The 22,598-nt window shown below is 39.7% G+C and overlaps 1 protein-coding gene across 4 annotated transcripts in view; it reads right to left on the bottom strand.

Annotated features, from left to right (window-relative positions):
- ZPBP (zona pellucida binding protein) overlaps positions 1–22,598 on the bottom strand; it is a 142,514-nt gene that overhangs the window by 101,862 nt on the left and 18,054 nt on the right. For 2 of the 4 annotated variants that reach the window (XM_054495484.1, XM_054495487.1), the window contains one exon: positions 4,457–4,609. In XM_054495484.1, the coding sequence (XP_054351459.1) occupies positions 4,457–4,609 (153 nt within the window). The remainder of the gene's footprint in view (positions 1–4,456; positions 4,610–22,598) is intronic. The other 2 variants (XM_054495485.1, XM_054495488.1) reach the window with 1 other exon arrangement.

Here is a 22,598-nt window from a genome sequence, read left to right as displayed (position 1 = left end):
TTGTTGGAGACAAAGAAGGAATGCTTGTTAAGTATGTCAAAACATAATCTTACCTTGTGAATTTTTGTTAATATATTATAGAAGATAGATTTTTCATTTGCCTAGAAAGCTTGTATAACGCATTTGGAAATTTCTGCTCTGTAACATCTTTAGAGCTGACAGTCTGTTTTTTACTTCATGCTGAAGTATCATCTGGCGGTTTTGTGAACTGGTCAGAAATTCACAGGTTTTAAGCGTCTTAAGAAAATTTATATTGAACATTGCTCTTTGTCTAACAAATAAAAGATGTTAATTTATTCCTGTTTAAAAAAAATAGGCCTAGAAAATATAGGAAACAATTTTTCTTTTCTTTTCTTCTTTTTTTGCTCTCTAAGGCAGAGTCTCACTCTGTCACCCAGGCTGGAATACAGTGGCATGATCTGGCTCACTGCAGCTTCCGCCTCCCAGGCTCAAGTGATTCTCTGGCCTCGGCCTCCTGAGTAGCTGGGATTACAGGCGTGCACCACCACGCCTGGCTAATTTTTTTGTATTTTTAGTAGAGACGGGGTTTTTCCATGTTGCCCAGGCTGGTCTTGAACTCTTGGCCTCAAGTGATCCACCCACCTCAGCCTCCCAAAGTTCTGGGCACTTTTTATTCTCTAGGTAGGAAACAATATCTTAGAAAACAAAACTAAAAAAACAAAAGCAAAACAACTCAGAGAATTAAAATTGATAGCTCTCATTACAAAAAAAATGGAAACTTCTGTTAGTATAAACATCTTAAGTGAGAGAAGGTAGAAATTATTTAAAGCATGCATAAGAAAAGACTAGTATCCAAAACAGCAAAACATCTAAAAATCAGTAAGAAAAAGACAAACTATGCAAAAGGAAGATGACACTGGAATTGAAAAGGCAATCTACTGAATAATAAAAATATGAAAAGCTGTTCTAACTTACTAATAATTAAGAAGTGTATATTAAAGCAATGAGTCACCATTTTATACCTAGTGTCTTGCCATATTCAAAACCGATAACGATTCTTGATTTTATTTTTGTAATTTTCTAAAATTTTTAAAGGTTTTATATATATATATATATAAAAAATTATAAGTTGATTTTACTTCTTACAATCCAGGTAATGGTGAATATCTTGCTCAACACAGTAAAAAACATGAGTCAAAAAGAAAATGCCACTTGTAGTTTATATAAAATTTTTAAATTTGCAATTATCCTTTACTTAGAATATAAGAGATTAATAAGCTAAAAACAAAATACAGAATACAATGCATTTGACATAAAATTAATATCTACATAGCTATATATCTCTTAGTAGCTACTCAGACACACACACGTACACACACACAGAGCTCACACAAATAACAAGATTTGAATAACCCACCAAAGACCAAAAAATGCATATTAAAACTACAAAATACCATTAATTTATTATATTGGCAACACTTCAAAATACAGCATTAAAGGGGTTTTAGAAACTGAGGTTCTCATCTATTATAGCAAGGTTGCAAACTGCTATACAAAAGAATCAATCAAAATAGCACTATGAATTCCCTGCAGATTTTCCTTTATAGAATTCATCTTTCTGAAAGACTAACAACTTATCTTACAAAATACAGCAATGTTAGTATGGTATGGGGTATGGTGTATGTGTGTGTATACACAGATCAATGACGGATGGATGGACAGATATTTAAATGTTTCATACAGTACCATCTGAGGTAGGGAAAATGTGAAACAAACTAAATAATAATTAACTGAAGAACACTCAAATAAAATCCGAAACACCATGTAGCTATTAGAAAGATTAAAGGAGGTATGTATAATAAAATAGAATCAATTGCATTTGTTTTAAGCATAAAAAGAGTAGGTCTCCAAAGTCAGTTTATTAATCTGGTCTTCATCCTGCTGGCATTCATATAACAGTGGTGTACATAGTAGGATATCATAAAGCATAAGAATACTAACTCTAGGACCAGAATTCCTAAATTGAAATCTGAGTTCTCCCCTCCCCTACTTAATAGCTATGGTCTAGAGAAAGTCACTTAACCACTCTCAGTTTCCTTACATTTACAAGACCAAAAATAGCAGTGCCTACATCACAGTTTGTTTTGAAATATATTTAATATAAATAAATCAGAACAATGCTTACACTAAGCAAGCATTATATAAATATGGATTTTGCTGTTGTTGTAATAATTACTTGTAAAAACACAGCACTGCCTGGTACATCATAAGTGCTCAGTAAATATTAGCTATCATTATCATTATTATAAACCAGCACTCATTTTAGGCACTTTTACATTTGTTAGCATATGTGAATATGTACTTATGAGTGATTCTGAAGTACATTTATTATAAGTTAGGTACATGAAGTAACAAGATGGAGATAACTACTATGTAACAAAAATGAAACATGACTGATTAAAAGGTTTAAACAAATTATTTGCCTAACAAAGTTAATTATCTTACCAAAACATTATGTTTCTCTTTGGCTACATGGGAAAGTATTTTTTGATTAACCAAAATATTATCAAGAAACCACTAATAATTCTGCCAGTTGTTTGGCACCTTTGCTGTCAAAGTAATGATGTGTAAGTTACCTTATTGACACTGTAACAAATTACCACAAACCTAATGTTCTAAACACCACAAATTTATTACCTTATGGCTCTGGAGATCAGAAATCCAAAATAAGTCTTACTAAGCAAAAATCAAGCTGTATTCATTCTGAAAGCTTTAGGGGGAATCCAATTCTTTGCCATTTCTAGCTGTAGTGGCTGCCTGCATTATTTGGCATGTGGCTTCTTCTTTGATCTTCAAAGAAAATCACTGCAACTTCTCCTTTTGTCAGCACATTTCCTTTTTCTGCCTTTGACCCTCTTGCCTTCCTCTTAGAAGGAGCCCTGTGATTACACTGGACCCACCTAGATAATTCAGGATAATCTCCTCAACTCAAGAGCCTTAATTTAATCCATCTGCTAAATCCCTTTTGCCATGTAGGGCAACACACTTACATGTTCTGGATGTGACTAGTTATGGACATGTTTAGGAGCCATTATTCTGTCTGCCACACATGGGTCCCACCAGTGAGATGGAACCTACAAGCAACTTGAGCTCAGGCTGTTCTCCTGGCTACTCCATATTGACAGAGCAGAAGCAGCGTCATCTCGGACAAACGCCGCCACTTTAAGTTCCAGCTCCCTTTCTAGCCTCACGCATTTCAAGGAAATCACCTCTCTTCTAATTACAAGCAGCCAGAAAGAGCAGACAGTAAAACACAGATAAGACAGCTGGGGCACAGAGGGAGATGGGGTAAAGTCTCTCAGGTAACTGCCAAACTTCATCCTTACACAATGGGCCCCAGTAAAACAGTAGGCCTTGGCTAGGTGTGGTGGCTCATGCCTGTAATCCCAGCACTTTGGGAGGCCAAGGTGGGCAGATCATGAGGTCAGGAAATCGAGACCATCCTGGCTAACACGGTGAAACCCCATCTCTATCAAAAACACAAAAAATTAGCCGGGCATGGTGGCACGTGCCTGTAGTCCCAGCTAGTCAGGAAGCTGAGGCAAGAGAATCGCTTGAACCCAGGAGGTGGAGGTTGCAGTGAGCTGAGATCGCGCCACTGCACACTCCAGCCTAGGTGACAGAGTGAGACTCCATCTCAAAAAAAAAAAAAAAGTGGGCCTTAATAAGCACATTCTTTTCCCTTCGGTTGCACTAAGAGAAGCTAAAAGCAGACTTGGGGGATATGCCTGCAGCTGCAAAAAGATGTATGGGAACAGACATACAACTCTCCCTCCCAGATAAGCACAACAAAGAGACACAGAAGCAGTCCAAGCCTCTGATAAACTCTCTCACCCTGAATCCTTAAAAACTCTTAGTCTGTAAGAGTGTGTGCCTCTGACCTAACTCGGTCAGACGGCGCCTCTCAGGTTTGTTTTCTCTAAAATAAGTCTGTCTTGACTGGCAAGCCACCTTTTCATGTTTCTTTCCTCTTTCTGTAATTCTTACACATATCAACTGAGCTCTGCCAATTGTAAGCCTCAAAAGGTCAATCCACCAGAAAAAGAATTTACAGTGGTGTTTCACGCTCCTGTTTTGGGGGATGGCAGTGTACCAGAAATCATGATACTCAAATTTAAAATACTTAGAATCTAATACAGTACAAGCCATAATATCATCATAATAATTTGAAAACATTTATACATCCCTGGCCCTAAAATTTATCTGTGCGTACATGTCAACATTCCCCTGAAGAAAAATAAGACTACGATCTGTTAACCATTCTGTGCCCTCACCACTAGCCCTTTACAAAGTACTTATACAGGGAGGCAGTAATTCTTTTCTAATTAAATGAGACTAAAAATAACAAAGTCCCTTTAAGACAAACCTACTTAAACATATTTAAATGTTTAAAATCATTAAGAAAGGTTAAAACACAACTAACTTTACTTCTTACCATATATAGCATATTTTAGTTGAAGACGTTTAACAATTTCTTCCACAGTAGGTTTATATTCGAGGAAACATGTATAAATTCCACTCATACTCTCCTCAAAATTTTGGAATACAAGGCTTCCTGTGGATGTTATTTGTGCAGTGCGGTTTCCTACTAAAGGAATAAGATACAGTTATGAGTTGCTTAAATTACATGAGACAAGTATCAAAATATTTTCTCAGCAAGGTAAAACCATCATAATTTACCAACACAGTCAATGAAATGAGTGGGGGGCATAGCTAGGACACTGCATCTGGTGTCTGCTAATAGTGGATGCCAGGATAACCTTCTTACTGCCAGATGTTCACTAATCAGAGTTCATCAATTGCATTGTTGCCTAAGTAGAAAGAGACTAACAAGGATACATACAGAATATGCTCCTAATCTGCTCCTTGCATTGAACTGGGCACTATCAGAAATGCAGTACACATATATACAAATATATACACATACATATATACATATACTTTAACATAATTATATTTATATTTAATGATAAATTATGCCCTCAGTAAGCTTACAAACTGCATATGAAACAGATAAATAATATACCCAGAACAAAGGCTATCAGAATATAATCACTAACAAGAGACTTCTTATCACTACACATGATAAAAAGCAAAATTCAGCTTATAAATTTGAGGTTTGCAGAAGAAAAAAAAATATTGGATATGAGATCACCTGACTTGCCCAACATCACATAATCACACAGTTGCAGTGCTGAGGGTTAGAATGGGATGTAAGCTCCCTTTTCATTTCAACATACTTCATTATTTAAGTGTCAAGCAGGGAGAAAGCTATGTTGTGAAATGGAAAGTAAATCTGCCTTTAGAGGCATTGACACTTGGGTTTGAGACCTACCTTTCCCTCTCACAAACTGTAACCGTGAGTAACCAATTAATCTTTCTGAGATCCAGTTCCCTCATTTGTACAATGAAAAATCATAATATATGATAGCCTATCTCACAGGATTTCTCTGTATAACAAATACAATGAACGCTAAAGTACTTGAAAAAGCTATAAATCTGTTATTCTGAAAGTTCATAATCACAGATTTTAATTAGAAAAATTCTTAGGTATTAAAATTTGCTTAGTCTGATATTCCATTCATTAGAACTGAAAGTACTACATCAGGAAATAACTACCTTTTTTCTATTTTAGGTAAATGATTTATTGCTTATAAATTTTAAGTTGATATATTTCTCCAAGACAAATAATGAGTGTTCATAGGGATGAAATTTTCATTATTTATTTGTTCAATAAATATTTACTGAGTGTCTAGTACATGCAAGCCCTGCTTCAGGTATTGAAAGAGAAATGAACAGATGAATATACCCACCCTCAAGGAATTTATGCCTTGAGAACTTCCATTTCTATATCCTGGATGAAGCTGAAAAATGTGATATGAATTTAGAATACATTTCTATTGTAATGCCTATTTCTTCATGATTATCTTTTAATGAAATATTACATATTTATCCTAACATGCCAAGTCTTTTATAAACGAAGTTAACAGTTTGCAAGAGTTCACTATGTATTTCAGCAGAAACACCTCGTAGAGATGTAATAAAGGGTTCTCATGAAGTTTAAAGAAATTATAGAATATTACATCATCAATGAGATTACATATTCCTTGGCAATCATTTGAAATGAATGTTTCCCACACTAGAGAAAGCAATTAATAAGTGTATCAAAATATATACCTAAATGCCTACTACAACACTAAACATTATGACAGCCAGAAAATGTAGTAATATACAATCTATAATAAAATGCCCCCTGACTGCCTTCTTATTTAAAAAACGTTTAAGTAGATCTAAAAAGATAAGGGGGCTTAGAGCCAAGATAGCCAACCAGACACAGCCAGCAAGAGCATCTCCCACCAAGAGGTAAGACCATCAAGAAGACTAGCACACTCTGAGCAGATCTTCAGAAGGAAGGCATTGAGAGTAGTCGGAGGGAGGACGCAGATCCTGGACTGAAGGAGCAAGAAGCTGGGGACCCTGCACAGGGTACCCAAGCATCAGGACTTATTCCTTGCCCTGAGTGGCTTCTGGGGAAGGGATAAGTTAAATAGACATGGAGCGGCCCACTCTCACTATGGAACTCTGGAATCCTAGCTACAGAAGAACCCATGGACATTTAAGCTGGAAAGGGAGAGCTTCTTGGAGAGCTGGCGGGGACAAGACTCCCCTGCATGGAACCCATAGTATTTGCCATGGGACCTGATGCAGTGGAGCATGGCCAGGGACACCATCCCCCAAGGCTTGTCAAAATCAGAGCTGAACTGAACAAAATGGTGACACAAAAAAACATACAAAAGATCAACAAAACCAAAGGCTGGTTTTCTGAAAGAACACATAAGGCTGGTAGACTGCTAGCTGGACTAATAGAGCAAAAAAAAGAGAGAGGATCCAAATAAACACCATCAGAAATGACAAAGGGGACATTACCACTGACCCCAGAGACATATAAAAAACTGTCAGAGACTATTACAAATACTTCCATGCCCATTAACTAGAAAACCTAGAGAAATGGATACATTCCCAGAAACATACACCCTCTCCCATGATTGAACCAGGAAGAAATTGAAACCCTGAACAGACCAGAGTGAGTTCTGACACTGAAACTATAATCAAAAACCTATCAACAACAAAAAGCCCTGGACCAGACAGATTCACAGCCAAATTCTACCTGACATATAAAGGGCTGGTACCAATCCTAGCTAAACTATTCCAAAAAATTGAGGAGGATCAACTCTTTCCTAGCTCATTCTATGAGGCCATTATCATTCTGATATGAAAATCTGGTGGACACAAAATGAAAAAAGAAATTTTAGGACAATAACCCTGATGAACATAGATGCAAAAATCCTCAACAAAATACTAGCATAGCAAATCCAGAAGCACATCAAAAAGCACATCAAAAAGCTAATTCATCACAATCAAGTAGGGTTTATCCCCGGGATGCAAGGTTGGTTCAACATATGAAAATCAATAAATTTGATTCATCACAGAAACAAAACTAAAAACAGAAATCACATGATCATCTCAACAGATGCAGAAAAGCCATTCAATGAAATTCAACCTCCTTTATGTTAAAAACCCTCAATACACTGGGCATCAAAGGAACATACCTCAACATAATAATAGCCATGTGTGACAAACCCACAGCCAACACCATACTAAACAGGCAAAAGCTAGAGGCATTTCCCCTTGAGAACCAGAACAAGACAAGAATGCGCACCCTCACCACTCCTATTAACATAGTTCTGGAAGTTCAAACAAGGGCATCAGGCAAGAGAAAGAAATAAAAGTCATCCAAATAGGAAAAGAGGACTTCAAATTATCTGCCTTCACAGACTATTTGATTCTATACCTAGAAAACCCCATCATGGCCTCGTGTGGTGGCTCACACTCATAATCCCAGCATGTTGGGAGGTCGAGGTAGGCAGATCATTTGAGGCCAGGAGTTCAAGGCTAGCCTAGCCAACATAGTGAAACCTCATCTCTACTAAAAATACAAAAATTAGCCAGGCATAGGGGTGCAAGCCTGTAATCCCAGCTAACAAAGGGTTGATTTTAATGATTTTAATGATTTCTCCTGGCTATTCCATATTGACAGAGCAGGAGCACCATCATCTTGAACAAACACTGCCACTTTAAGTTCCAGCTCTCTTTCTAGCCTGATGCATTTCAAGGAAATCACTTCTCTTCTAATTACAAGCAGCCAGAAAGAGCAGACAGTAACACACAGATAAGACAGGAAGCTGAGGCATGAGAATCACATGAACCTGAGAGGCAGAGGTTGCAGTGAGCAGAGATCACACCACTGCACTCCATCCAGCCTGGGCGACAGAGTGAGACTCCATCTTAAAAAAGCAAAGCAAACAAACAAAAAAACATTGTTTCTGTTCAAAGGCTTCTAGATCTGATAAACAACTTCAGCAAAGTTCCAAGATACAAAATCAATGTATAAAAATCAGTACCATTTCTATTCACCAATGATATCCAAACTGAGAGCCAAATCAAGAACACAATCCCATTCACAATGGCCACAAAAAGAATAAAATACCTAGGAAAACAGTTAACAAGGGAGGTGAAAGATCTCTACTATGAGAATTACAAAGTACTGCTTAAAGAAATCACACATGACACAAACAAATGGATAAACATTCCATGCTCATGGGTAGAAAGAATCAGTATTGTTAAAATAACCATACTACCCAAAACAATTTACAGATTCAATGCTTTTCCTATCAAATTACCAATGAAATTTTTCATAGATTAGAAAAACCTACTGTAAAACTCATACGGAACCAAAAAAGAGCTGGAACAGCCAAAGTAATCCTAAGTAAAAAGAGCAAAGCCAGAGGTAACACACTACCTGACTTCAAACTACACTACGGGGCTATAGTAACTAAAAGAGCACAGTACTGGTGTAAAAACAGACACATAGACTAATGGAACAGAATAGAGACCCCACAAATAAAGCCACACACCTACAACCATCTGATCTTCAACAAAAATGACAAAAACAAGCAATGGAGAAACGAGTCCCTATTCAATAAATGATTCTGGAATAACGGCCTAGCCACATGCATAAGATTTAAACTGGCACCCTTCTTTCTACCATACATAAAAAATCAATGCAAGATGAATTAAAGACTCCTGGAGAAAGGGCAAAGCAAGATGGCTGAATAGAAGGCTCTACCGATCATTCTTCCTGCAAGGACACCAAGTTAACAACTATACATTGAAAAAATACCTTCTCTTAATAACAAAAATCAGATGAGCACTCATAGTGCCTGGTTTTAACTTCATATTGTAGCCTGATTGATAAGGAATCAGAGAGACTGATGGGGTTCAGGAGGATATTTATTATTTAGGTGCACTAGCCCAGTTGGATTAACACCCAAAGTCCCAAACAAAGAGTCGTTACCTTTTAAGCATTTTGTGGGGTGGGGGGAGATCAGTGCAGGGGGAAGCATATTACAGAAGAGAGAAACAAAGACAGTTATTCAATTAATTGAGACATGCATTACATCATTTTTTACTTTTCAAGAAATAACATGTTTTACGACTTGAGTTTATCTGTCTGGTGACCTTGCAGCTGCACAGCTAGAGAAACAGAGTCTTTACAATGCCTGGGAAGGGAGGAGAGATAAGGCTCACTAGCCACAGAAAAAGAGGCAGTTAATTTTTGAAAGACTCCAGTTCTTTCTTTTTCTCAGGGGGAATTGGGTTTTCTTACATACAACTGAGTTTCTGCTTACACGTTTTTAAATTTAATTCCTGTTCCATTCCCCCATTTGGTGCTTTTTATCACAGAGGTGTTCATAGAAAGCACCACTATTTGCCATCTCTGCGGAGTTGAGCTTTTTCTTCTACTGGAAGCAGCTGATATTTGGTTAATGCCATCAACTGCGCAGTAGTTTGTCGGGTTACTATTGCCTCTATAGTTGACTGAATACTCCTAACAAATAGAGGTAAAAGGCAAGGGAGGATGAGGCAGATGCCAAGGATAAGCAAGAACCTACCAGTGAGGGTTTTGAATCTTTTAAAGCTTGAGAACCATTTTTTTTTTAAACAAGGAATCCGGGGACCACCTGGACTAAGTCTGAACTGGAACATGGGCCAAAGCACATTCTAGCTGTGATTTCCATGATAGCTCGGCCATGATCATCAATTTCTAAGCAACAGTTGATTAAATTAAATTTTTCACATACTCTTCTTTCTGAGGCTAAGAGGTAATCTAAAGCTAATCTATTTTGATATATAGCATTTTTTATTTGTGTTCCTTATATTGCCAATAAATCTAGTGCCCTTGATGTTTCATTGGTTATAATTTCAAGAACTGCCTGCAACCTTATGACGCAGTTGAACATATAGATTGGGGTGCAGTACCCCCATGACCCATCTTGCACCCACGTAGCTGGCCTATAATATTTAATGATTTTTTTCAGGAGGCCATTCATTATCTTTCCAGTCTCTTATGTATCAGGGGACCTGCCCCAATAATCACGTAGGTTCTTTTCTATTTTTCCTAAGCATCAGCCAGCTTGAGAAATAAAGGGACAGAGTACAAAAGAGAAAAATTTTAAAGCTGGGTGTCCAGGGGAGACATCACACATTGCTAGGATCCGTGATGCCCCACAAGCCACAAAAACCAGCAAGTTTTTATTAGGGATTTTCAAAAGGGGAGGGAGTGTGTGAATAGGTGTGGGTGATAGACATCAAGTACTTAACAGGGTAATAGAATATCACAAGGCAAGTGGAGGCAGGGCAAGATCACAGGACCACAGGACCGAGGAGAAATCAAAATTGCTAATGAAGTTTTGGGCACCATTGTCATTGATAACATCTTATCAGGACACAGGGTTTTGAGATCAACCAGTCTGATCAAAATTTATTAGGCAGGAATTTCCTCTTCCTAATAAGCCTGGGAGCGCTATGGGAGACTGGAGTTTATTTCATCTCTGCAGCCTCGACCATAAGAGACGGCTACGCCCGGGGGGCCAGTTCAGAGAGCTACCCGCAGGCGCACATTCTCTTTCTCAGGGATGTTCCGTGCTGAGAAAAAGAATTCAGCGATATTTCTCCCATTTGCTTTTGAAAGAAGAGAAATATGGCTCTGTTCTTCCCGGCTCACCGGCGGTCAGAGTTTAAGGTTATCTCTCTTATTCCCTGAACAATTGCTGTTATCCTGTTCTTTTTTCAAGGTGCCCACATTTCATATTGCTCAAACACACATGCTGTACAATTTGTGCAGTTAATGCAATTATTACAGGGTCCTGAGGCGACATACATCCTCCTTGGCTGACAGGATTAAGAGATTAAAGTAAAGACAGGCATAGGAAATCACAAGGGTATTGATTGGGGAAGTGATAAGTGTCCATGAAATCTTTACAATTTTATGTTTAGAGATTGCAGTAAAGACAGGAATAAGAATTATAAAAGTATTAATTTGAGGAACTAATAAATGTCCATAAAATCTTCACAATCCACGTTCTTCTGCCATGGCTTCAGCCAGTCCCTCCGTTTGGGGTCCCTGACTTCCCGCAACACTTATGTCCACATCTCTTTGACATTTGTGTCTATTTTTGTGATTATGCTCCTATTTTTTTATTTTTATCATAAACTGGATATCTTAAGAGTTCCTCTTGCTTTAGAGGAATTAGAAAGAGGAAGGCTTGATTGTTTTTAACACACATGCCCTCATCCATTTAGCCAGCAGTTGCCAATATGCCCATGTTCTACAGATCTAATACAGGCCAGAGGGTGCCTTCCAAGCATTTGGAGCCTCTAGTTGATCTCAAGAGTGGCTTAGAGGAGAGAATCAAGAGAAAGGGTTTGGATCTGGTAAGTAGGAGTCATTCTGGGCATTTCTCCATAGAGTTTTGTTTTTAGTCTTATTATAATACTGTTGCCTTAGGCAGGTTGTTTTTCCTACTGCTTCTGTGAAAGCCTTTTCTTATCAGGCGATACAGTACTTTTCAATTATGGAGGTTTTTAACAACCAAACACTGGCTGAGGCTGTTGGTTCACTGACTGGGTTAGGCGAAGTGAATTATCTTGTGGCATTAATTTTTTTGCCTCCCATGGCCACTGGTCTCCCATTTTTGTTTCTCACATACACAGTATGAGGAAATCCTTAAGCTGCCAGCTATGTTTTCAGCTAGTTGAGCAAATATGTTTTTGGTTGATGGGAGAAGCTCAGGCACTGACTCATTAAAATGCTTATAGAATGACTTATGAACCTGGAATTGCAGGGTTGGATGCATTTGAGTCCTTCTAGTCTTTTTGACAATTAGTAGTGGAACTCCAAGGCCTGTTCCTTTTAACTTGTAACAGTGCTGTCTGTCCTGTAGACCAAAAAGGTAGCTCTGGCTTTAAGACAGTAAAATTTAAAGAATTGCATATCCTTGTATTACAATTTCATTTGGTTGACATACTACTTAGTAGAGCAGTCTTTCCTGAATGTAAGCATTGGAGCTGTGTTAGCATATTCCACTGAATGTTACAGTCTGGGCATCTGATTTGTGGTTTTCTGTACAGATGTTTAGGGCTGCTGTTGCTAAGCCTCTCTTGTGTTAAACCATTGCAGACTGCTTCTGATTGTTTTAGGATTATGAACATATGCTGCATGGCAGGTATCAAAGTACAAGGAAATAGGCCTTTTATAGGAGAGAGGGTCTTCTTTGGTTTGAGCTATAAGCTCTCTTTCTTTCTTTTTTTTCTCTGATTTAATATGTGTTTTAAACCAGAATTTATAGGGTAAGAGCTTAGGGTCATAACATACATATAGCTGATTATTTCCTGGGTCACAGACCGAATAGGTGGTCTGCTTGTATGTGCAGGTTCCTAACTTGGTTCCTGTACATTTATAGTAGGTATGGTAGAGTTGTAACTATGGTATTCCTTACCCAGGTAGTGTCTACACAGTGTGGGCATTTTTCTAGAGATTTCTTCCCTTTTAGTATAGGCAGAAATGGTAAAAACATTAGCATAGGCAATAGAACTATGCTTACACTACACATGGGCATGGCAAACATTCCTCTGTGCATAGACATTTGCAGCATTGGCAGTAATAACATAACAGAACAACCAGTACTGACAGAATTATAACTAGGCTTATACACTGTATTCACATTTACTTATCCAGAGATGGTCCTCTTAGCTTCAGCTGTGCATAGACTAGTCAGCTTTCGGGATGTGATTAGAGCAGAGCTTGCAGGATCCTCAAGCTTCAGCTGTGCATAGACTGACCAGCCTCCAGTGTGGTCAGAGCAGGGCAGTTGTCCTTACCAGTGGCTGGGTTTCACTGTAGGACTACTCGGGTGGGGCGATCTGGGTCTTGTTGGCTAATCCACTGGTCGTCGTCGGGAGTCACTACTGCCGCTGATTTTAGCCAGCTACGGTGAATCCAAGGTGTGACACCTGCAACTTTAACAGCAGTGGGAGTAGACATGATCACAATATGGGGCCTATCTTATATGGGTCCTAGAGTGGTTAGATCCTGTTTTTTAACCTAAACAAAGTCCTCAGGTTTGAAAGGGTGTACTGGGTCTGTTAGACTTACAGGCATTTTTTTTCATACCTAACCATGCATCTTTTGTATGGCCATACTTAAAGCCTGCATTTGCCTTTATGTTTGCCTTTCCCTTTTTTTTAGCCTTTAGTGTTCTTGCTTTTTGGTGCCCCTTTCAGCGCATCACTGCCACCTCTTTTGGAGCCCATACAGCATTTAAGAGCTGTAGAATTTCTTCCTCGTACTTTATTTTTTTACTTCCAGCAGTTAAAATCTTTTTTTTTTCCTTTGTAAATAGCCTCATGAACATGCAAAGCAGCAGAAGCATATCTGGAATCTGTGTAAATATTTGTCCTTTTGCTAGCCAAAGAGTTCTTGTCAGAGATATTAGCTCTGCTTTCTAAGCAGAAGTTTCTATAGGCAAAGACTGCACTACTGAGTCCAAAGTCACCACTGTATACCTAGCTCGGTGGACTCCCTTTAATATGAAACTACTTCTATCAGTAAAATATTCAATGTCTGGGTCCCTGAGGAGCCGATCTGTCAAACCTCTTCGGCGTGAGAACACTTCATCTACCATGTCCACCCAGCAATGAAGAGGGCCTCCTGGCACTGACTCAATGAGGAGCAAGGTAGCTGGGTTTAGGGTATTCACAGTCTCTAAAGTCAGTTTATTAGCTTCCTGCACCAGTAGGGCAGTGGCAGCTAGTGTTTTAAAATAAGGAAGCCATCCAAGTGCCACAGAATCTAATTGCCTGGATAAGTATGTCACTGGGTGATGCCATGACCTTATGACTTGAGTTAGAGTTAGAACCGGTGTGGTCAGAGCAGGGCAGTTGTCCTTCTAAGGACTTCTAACTTAGTAGTTGTCCTTCTACGCTCTAACTTAGAGTTAGAACCTCTATGGCCTCCCTTTCACTTGTGGACATACAAGAAGAAAAGCTTAGTTAGTTAGATCTAGTAGTCCTAAAGCTGAAGCCTGAGTCAAGGCTTCTTTGATTTTTTTTTTAAAGCCTTCTCCTGGTTGGCCTCTTAGAGGAGGGACTCCTTTTTTTCTCCTCTTTGTGGCTTTGTATAATGGCTTAGCCATGAACAAGACATTTGGCATTTAAATGTGGCAGAACCTTGCTGCCCTTAGGAACTCTCTTATTGGATGCCAGGTGGTTGGAGTAGGAAGTGCACAAACAGTCTGCTTTTGTTCACTACCAAGCCATCTTTCTTCTTGGCTTATATAAAAGCCCAACTACTGGACACTTCTAAAGCACATCTGAGCTTTCTCCTGACACTTTATATCCTGTCTTTCACAGCAGGTGCAGGAGGTCTTGGGTTTTTCTGGGTGCAGTAGCCCTTGGCCAGTGGTTTTTTTTTCATACTATGGCCCTGACCATTTTCCTTATTCTTTTGACATTTATCCTTCTAGTGTCCTTTTCTTTTGCATCATGCACATTAATCTCTCTCTAGCCTCAGCCGGCTTTCAAACTCCTGTCCAGACTAGCTTTTCCACGACTGCATTCACGCCCGTGTCCACACCTCCTTGCAAAGCCAGCTTCTCTTTCCGTAAGGGCTGCTGCTAGTAAATTAGCCTTTTTAAAGCCTCCGATCAGCCTTCTGATCTCGGTTAATTTACACCTTGGTAGCCACTTTAATAAGCTAAGTAGCATTCACACCTATGGAGCTTCTAACTTCTGCAATTTATGCCTGATATCTCCTTGGTCCTGCCTTACAAACACAGTATTCACCATGTGCTGATTTTCAGCAGCCTCAGAGTTAAACGGAGTATATAACCGAAATGCCTCACAAAGTCTTTTATAAAATTGGCTGGTGCTTTTATCTGCACCCTGGAGCACCTCTGAGATTTTTATATTGGTTGCCTTTCTTTTACCATCCGTTAGCCTCTGCAGAAGTGCTTCTCAGCACCTTTGTAGGTGCTAAAGCTCGACTGCATCATCTGGCTCTTAGTGGGAGTCCTCTTGTCCTCTCAAGAGGCATAAGCATAACTTGGACATGGCCAGACCTAAGACGGCCTGCCTGACTTTTTGAGCCTTTCATTTTAATTTCCCTGAGCTCTGATTTCTCCTTCTCATGTGAGATTGAGAACCTGTATTCCTTTTAACTTAACTGCTTAGGGGCAGTTAGCCTTGGTAAACGGGGGTAGATTGGAATGTAGGGAGAAGGGGTCTATATTCCCTACTGTGGTTCTTGCAAAACTGGTTTTTCTGCCTTTCCAGATACTTTTTTTTGTCTCAGCTTCTGGGGCAGCTGATTTTTACTTTCACTATTGGCTTGGCGGTGCTACAAGCCTCTGTGACTTTCCCGTTAACTCTGTAGCTGCCAGCACAGCTGGTTTCTCTTGGCGTGAGCTGCAAGCATTTTACAATAAACTGCTAGGCAGGGCTGCATTCATTTAGTCATGAGTCAATACAAAGACTAGGTCTGAATGCCTTGGATGTCCTCCAACCCTAGTCACCACCTTAAAACACATGACCAATTTCTCTATAGTGTCTTCGGCCAGCCATCCAACACTAAGAGGGCTATTCTAATTCACAGTATGTCCTTAACTTTTGAACATCCAGCTTTATCCCATAATCACCTCTAAATCTTCTTTTTTTTTTTAATTCTTTATCATGCACTCCAAAGGGGTTGGTTTTGACGCTTTCCCTCCCATTTCCTTCCTCGCAACGCACTTTCACTCTCACTTTCACTCTCAGATCCACCAGACCGGGTCCCTTACAGGAGTTTCAGACACTGCTCAGCCAGGAACGTGCCTTCCCCTGTCACAGCCTGCTGTGGCTACGAAGCTGGTCCTATCAGTCTTATGCAATGTCCTCAGTCTGATTTCCCCGACACTTGCCTTGGAGCACACAGACTATGCTAGGGATCTATGCCTCCCCACGCCACTCCCTGCGTTGGCCTCTCCCAAGACCATCCCTTTCATGCCATTTCACACACCTCCCTTGCCCCAGGACTCCTAACTGGACAAAACGAGCCTCTCTCATTTCCCAGGTGAGCCTAGTTAGGCTCCCACATTCACACACATACACACACCACTCCTACCCCAGGACTCCTCATCAGACAAAACGAGTGTCTCTCATGTCCTGGGTAGGTTCACACACACCCACACACTCCCAGTTCCTGTCTCCAGATCCAGTGAATCACTTTCACTTTGTCAGTGGGGACACGAGGTTCATCCAAATTGGCAGGCCACTCCTGCCACCCCCAGCCACTCTGGGTTGGATTAGTGGTTGGTACCCGGGAGGTGATCAAACTCCCCTTCATCCCTCTGGGATGGGCTTTCCTATCTTGGGCCCTTCCTCCTTACTTCAGTTCCTAAAGTGCTGGTATTGTCCTACAGCCCCATACCCGGTTCTGTTGCACTGCCAGGCAGGGTGCCAGGACACAAGAGAGCCAGTTTCCATCCGGGTGAAGCTCTCCCATGGCGCGCCTTGGATGCTGGGTCTCCCCCAGCCCTGGGGCTCTAGTCCCACAGGCGAAGGGGACAGTAAATCTGTCATCTCCAACCCCAGACAAGCCCCCAGAAATGTAGTGGAATTGATAAGGAATCAGAGAGACCGATGGGGTTCAGGAGGATATTTATTATTTAGGTGCACCAGCCCAGTCGGATTAACATCCAAAGGACTGAGCCCTGAACAAAGAGTCAAGTTACCTTTTAAGCATTTTGTGGGGTGGGGGGAGATCTGTGCAGGGGGAAGCATATTACAGAAGTGAGAAACAAAGACAATTATTCAATTAATTGAGACATGCATTATATAGTTTTTTACTTTTCAAGGAAAAACATGTTTTACGACTTGAGTTTATCGGTCTAGTGACCTTGAAGCTGCACAGCTAGAAAAACAGGGTCTTCACAATGCCTGGGAAAGGGGGAGAGATAAGGCTCACTAGCCACAGAAAAACAGGCAGTTAATTCTAAAGGACTCCAGCTCTTTCTTTTTCTCAGGGGGAACTGGGTTTTCTTACATACAACTAAGTTTCTGATTACAAATTTTTTAATTTCTTTTAATTCTTCTTCCAATATCACTAAAACAGGCACTGAAAATACTTTTTAAAAATCCAAAATCACCAATGCCACCCCTACCCCACCACCACCCCCATGCCCCACAGTGGTGGCCTGGTGCAAATAGTGTCTCTGGGTACTGGGGGAGGGAGAACACAGCAATTGTGAGGTATTGAGCTCAGAGCTGTCCTGTTAGAGCAGAAAGGAAAAGCAGACCAAATTCAGCTGACACCTGCCCATGGAGTGAGCATTTAAACCAGCCCAAACCAGAAGAGAATCATCGATCCCAGCAGTATGAACTTGAGTGCCTACAAATCTTGCCACCAAGGTCTACAGCACTCTGTTTACTCTCCAAGTAAACTTGAAAGGCAATCTAGGCCATAGGGCTGCAAAACATAGGTGAGTCCTGGTGCTGAACTAGGCCCAAAGACAGTGAACTGAGGGCACACACAACATACTGAGACACCAGCTGGGGAAGCCAAGGGAGGGCTGGCATCACCCCTCCTCTAACCATAGGCTCCACAGTTTGCAGCTCCAAAAGGCACCCCTTCTTTCCACCTGAGGAGAGGAAAGGAAAGAGTAGGGAGGACACTGTCTTGCATCTAAGATACCAGCCCAAGCATAGCAGGATAAAGCACTGGTCAGAGTTGTGATGTCCACATTCCAGGCCCTAGTTCCAAGAGGGCATTTCTAGACATACCCTGGGCCAGAAGGGAACCTGCTGCCTTAAAAAAAAAGACCCAGTCCTGGCAGCATTCATCATCTGCTAACTGAAGAGCCCTTGGGCCCTGAATAACCAGCAGTGATAGATACCCAGGTACAACATCGAGGGCCTTGGGTGGGCCTCTGAGACTTGCTCACTTCAGGTGAGACTCAGCACATGACCAGCTGTGGTGGCTATGGGGAAAAACTCCTTCTGCTTGAGAAATGCAGAAGGAAAACTAAAGGGTACTTTGTCTTACACCTTAACTACCAGCATGGACACAGAGGGGGAGAGCAACAAGTGGACTCTCAGGATCTCCAGTGAACAGGGCTTGATGTTTGGATGGCATTTCTGAACCTGCCCTGGGGCCAGACAACAGTCCACTGCCCTGAGGTAAGTCCCAGGCCAGGAAGCACGGGCCTTAAGGGAACATTGGTGGTAGCTGGCAATAATCCCACTGGCCTGGGGTGGTGGTGGCTATCAGGTGAGGCTCCTCTCCCTTTGGAAAGAGTAGCGGGGTAGAATGGGAAGGAGTGTGTCTTTTGCTTTGAGTGCCAGCTCAGCTGCAGTATAATAGAACATCAGGCAGACTTCTAAGGTTTTTCACTCTAGTCCCTGAATCCCAGACAGCACTTCTGAACCCACCCAGGGATTGGGGGACCTTGCAGCACTGAAGGGAAGGACAAAGGCCTGGCTGGCTTTACTTCCTGCTGATTGGAGAGCCCCAGGGCCTTGAGCAAACACAGGCTGGAGTCATGGAGTGGTTACAGCAGGCCTGGCTTCAGGTCGGACCCAGTGTAGTCACAGTGGTGGTAGCCACAGGGGTGCTATTGTCACTCTGCCTCCAACTTTAGGTGGCTCAAAACAGAGACAGAGACTCTGTATGTTTTGGGAGAAAGTAAGGGAAGAAAACAAGAACCCCTGCCTGGTAATCCAGAGAATTTTCCTGGATCTGGTACAAGACCATCAAGGTAATACCTCTGTGAATCTGCAAGAACCAAAGCATTACTGACCTTGAGGTGCCTCCTAAAACAGATACAATTTAGATCATAACATCCAAGTCCTTTCAAATATCTGAAAAGCCTTTCCAAGAAGAATGGAGCCTCCTAAAACAGATACAACTTAGATCACAACACCCAAGTCCTTTCAAATATCTGAAAAGCCTTTTCAAGAAGAATGGCTACAACTAAGCACAGACAGTGAAGACTACAATGAATACTTAGCTCTTCAATGGCCAGACACCAAAGAACATCTACTAGTATCAACACTATTCAGGAAAACATGACCTCAACAAATAAACTAAATACCAGGGACCAATCCTGGAAAAACAGAGATATGTGACCTTTCAGAAAGGCAATTTAAAATAGTTATGTTGAAGAAACTCAAAGAAATTCAAGATAGCACACAGAAGGAATTCAGAATTAGATATATTGAACAAAGAAATTGAAATAAAAAGAATCAAGCAGAAATCCTGGAGCTGAAAATGCAATGGCATGCTGAAGAATGCATCGGAGTCCTTCAACAGCAGAATGAATCAAGCAGAAGAAAGAATTAGTGAGCTTGAAAACACACTACTTAAAAATACATGAAGGAGACAAAAGAAAAAGGAGCAAAAAACAATGAAGCATTCCTACAAGATCTAGAAAATAGCCTCAAAACAGCAAATCTAACAGTTAATTGGTCTTAATGAGGAGACAGAGAAAAAGATAAGGGTAGAAAGTTTATTCAAAAGGATAATAACAGAGAATTTCCCAAACCTAGACAAAGTCATAATATCCAAGTTTAAGAAGGTTACGGAACACCAAGCAGATTTAACCCAATGTAGACTACCTCAAGGCATTTAATAATCAAACTCCCTAAAGTAAAGGTTAAAGAATGGATCCAAAAAGCAGAAAGAAAAAACAAATAACATACAATGGAGTTCCAATACATCTGGCAGCAGACTTTTCAGTGGAAACCTTATAGGCCAGGAGAGAGTGGCATGATATATTTAAAGTGCTGAAGGAAAAATATAATTTATCCTAGAATAGTACATCTGGCAAAAATATCCTTCAAACATGAAAGAGAAATAGACTTTCCCAGACACACAAGAGCTGAGGGATTTCACCAATACCTCAACTTTCATACAAGAAATGCTAAAGGGAGTACTTCAGTTAGAAAGAAAAGAAAACTAATGAGTAATAAATAATCACCAGAAGGTACAAAACTCACAGGTAACAGTACACAGAAAAACACAGAATATCACAACACTGTAGCTGGGATGTGTAAACTAGTCTTTGATGAACCAATCAAAAATAGTAACTACAGCCAACGTTTCAAGACATACTCAATACAATAAGATATAAATAGAAAAAACGGAAGTTAAAAAGCAGGAGGATTAAATTAAGGCACAGAGTTTTTATTAGTTCTCTTTTTGTTTGCTTATGCAAACAATGTTAAGTTTTTATCAGGTAAAAATATTGGATTATAAGATAGCAATTGCAAGCCTCATGGTAACCTAAAACCAAAAAGCATACAATGGATACACAAAAAATAAAAAGCAAGAAGCTAAGTCATATCACCAGAGAAAATCACCTTCACTACTGGAAGACAGAAAGGAGAGAAAGAAGGAAGAGAAAACCAGGAAACAAATAACAAAATGGCAGGAGGAAGTCCTTACTTATAAATAATAACATGTGTAAATTGACTAAATTCTCTAATAAAAAAATAGACTGAGTAGAAGAAAAAACAAGACCTCTGATCTACTGCCTATAAGAAACACACTTCACCTATAAAGATACACATAGGCTGAAAATATAGGGATATAAAAAGATACTTCATGCCAATGGAGAGCAAAAAAGAGTGGCAATCGCTATACTTACATCAGACAAAATAGGTTTCAAGACAAAAACTATCAGAGAAAAAAATGGTCACTATATAATAATAAAGGGGTCAATTCAGCAAGAGAATATGACAATTATAAATATGTATACACCCAACATCGGAGCACTCAGATATATAAAGAAAATATTATTAGAGCTAAAGAGAGAGAGAAGCCTCAATACAATAATAGCGGGAGACTTCAACACCCCACTTTCAGCATTAGACAGATCCTCCAGACAGAAAGATCAACAAGAAAACATCAGACTTAATCTATACTACAGACCAAATGCATCTAGTAGACATTTATAGACCATTTCATCCAAGAGCTGCAGAATACATATTCTTTTCCTCAGTACAGAGATCATTCTCAAGGATAGACCATATGTTAGGTCACAAAACAAGTCTTAAACATTTTTTAAAAACTGAAATAATATTAAGCATCTTCTCTGACCACAATGGAATAAAACTAGAAATAAATAATGAGAGGAATTTTAGAAACTATACAAATAACATAGAAATTAAACAATATGCTCCTGAATGACCAGTGGGTTGTTAAAGAAATTAAGGATGAAATTGAAAATCTTCATGAAATAAATGTTAATGGAAACACAACATACCAAAACCTATGGGATACAGCAAAATCAGTACTAAGAGAGAAATTTATAGCTATTTAAGTGCCTACATTGAAAAAAGGGGAAAAACTTCAAATAATCTAACATTGCATCTTGCAGAACTAGAAAAGCAAGAGCAAACCAAACCCAAAATTAGTAGAAGAAATAATAAAGATCAGAGGAGAAATAAATGAATTTGAAATGATAAAAAATACAAAAGATCAATAAAACAAAAAGTTGGTTTTTTGAAGAGTTAAACAAAATTCAAAAACCTTTAGCCAGACTAAGAAAGAGAGAAGATCCAAATAAAGTCAGAAATGAAAAAGGAGACATTATGACTGATACTGCAGAAATTCAAAGGATCATTAGTGATTACTATGAGCAACTATATGCCAATAAATTGGAAAATCCAGAAGAAATGGACAAATTCCTAGATACATCCAACCTACCAAGATTGAATCAGGAAGAAATTCAAAAGCTGAACAGACCAATAACAAGTAACAAGATCGAAGCCTTAATAAAAACTCTCCCAGTAAAGAAAAGCCCAGGACTCAATGGCTTTGCTGCTGAATTAAACGAAACACTTGAAGAAGAAATAATACCAATCCTACTCAAACAATTCTGAAAAATAGAAGAAGAGGGAATATTTCCAAACTTATTTTACAAGGCCAGGATTACCCTTATACCAAAACCAGAAAAAAACACATCATAAAAAGAAAACTACAAATCAATATCTCTGATGAATATTGATGCAAAAATCCTCAACAAAACACTAGCAAACTGAATTCAACAAAAGGTTAGAAAGATCATTTGTCATTACCAAGTGGGACTTATTCCTGGGATGCAAGGATGGTTCCAGTATACCAAATCAATCGGCGTGATATA

The sequence above is a fragment of the Pongo pygmaeus genome, chromosome 6 (genome assembly GCF_028885625.2).
Source record: "Pongo pygmaeus isolate AG05252 chromosome 6, NHGRI_mPonPyg2-v2.0_pri, whole genome shotgun sequence".
In the NCBI taxonomy this organism is placed as follows: Eukaryota; Metazoa; Chordata; class Mammalia; order Primates; family Hominidae; genus Pongo; species Pongo pygmaeus.
The sequence above is the reverse complement of the archived record's forward strand: the minus strand, read 5'-3'. Positions and strand labels throughout refer to the sequence as shown.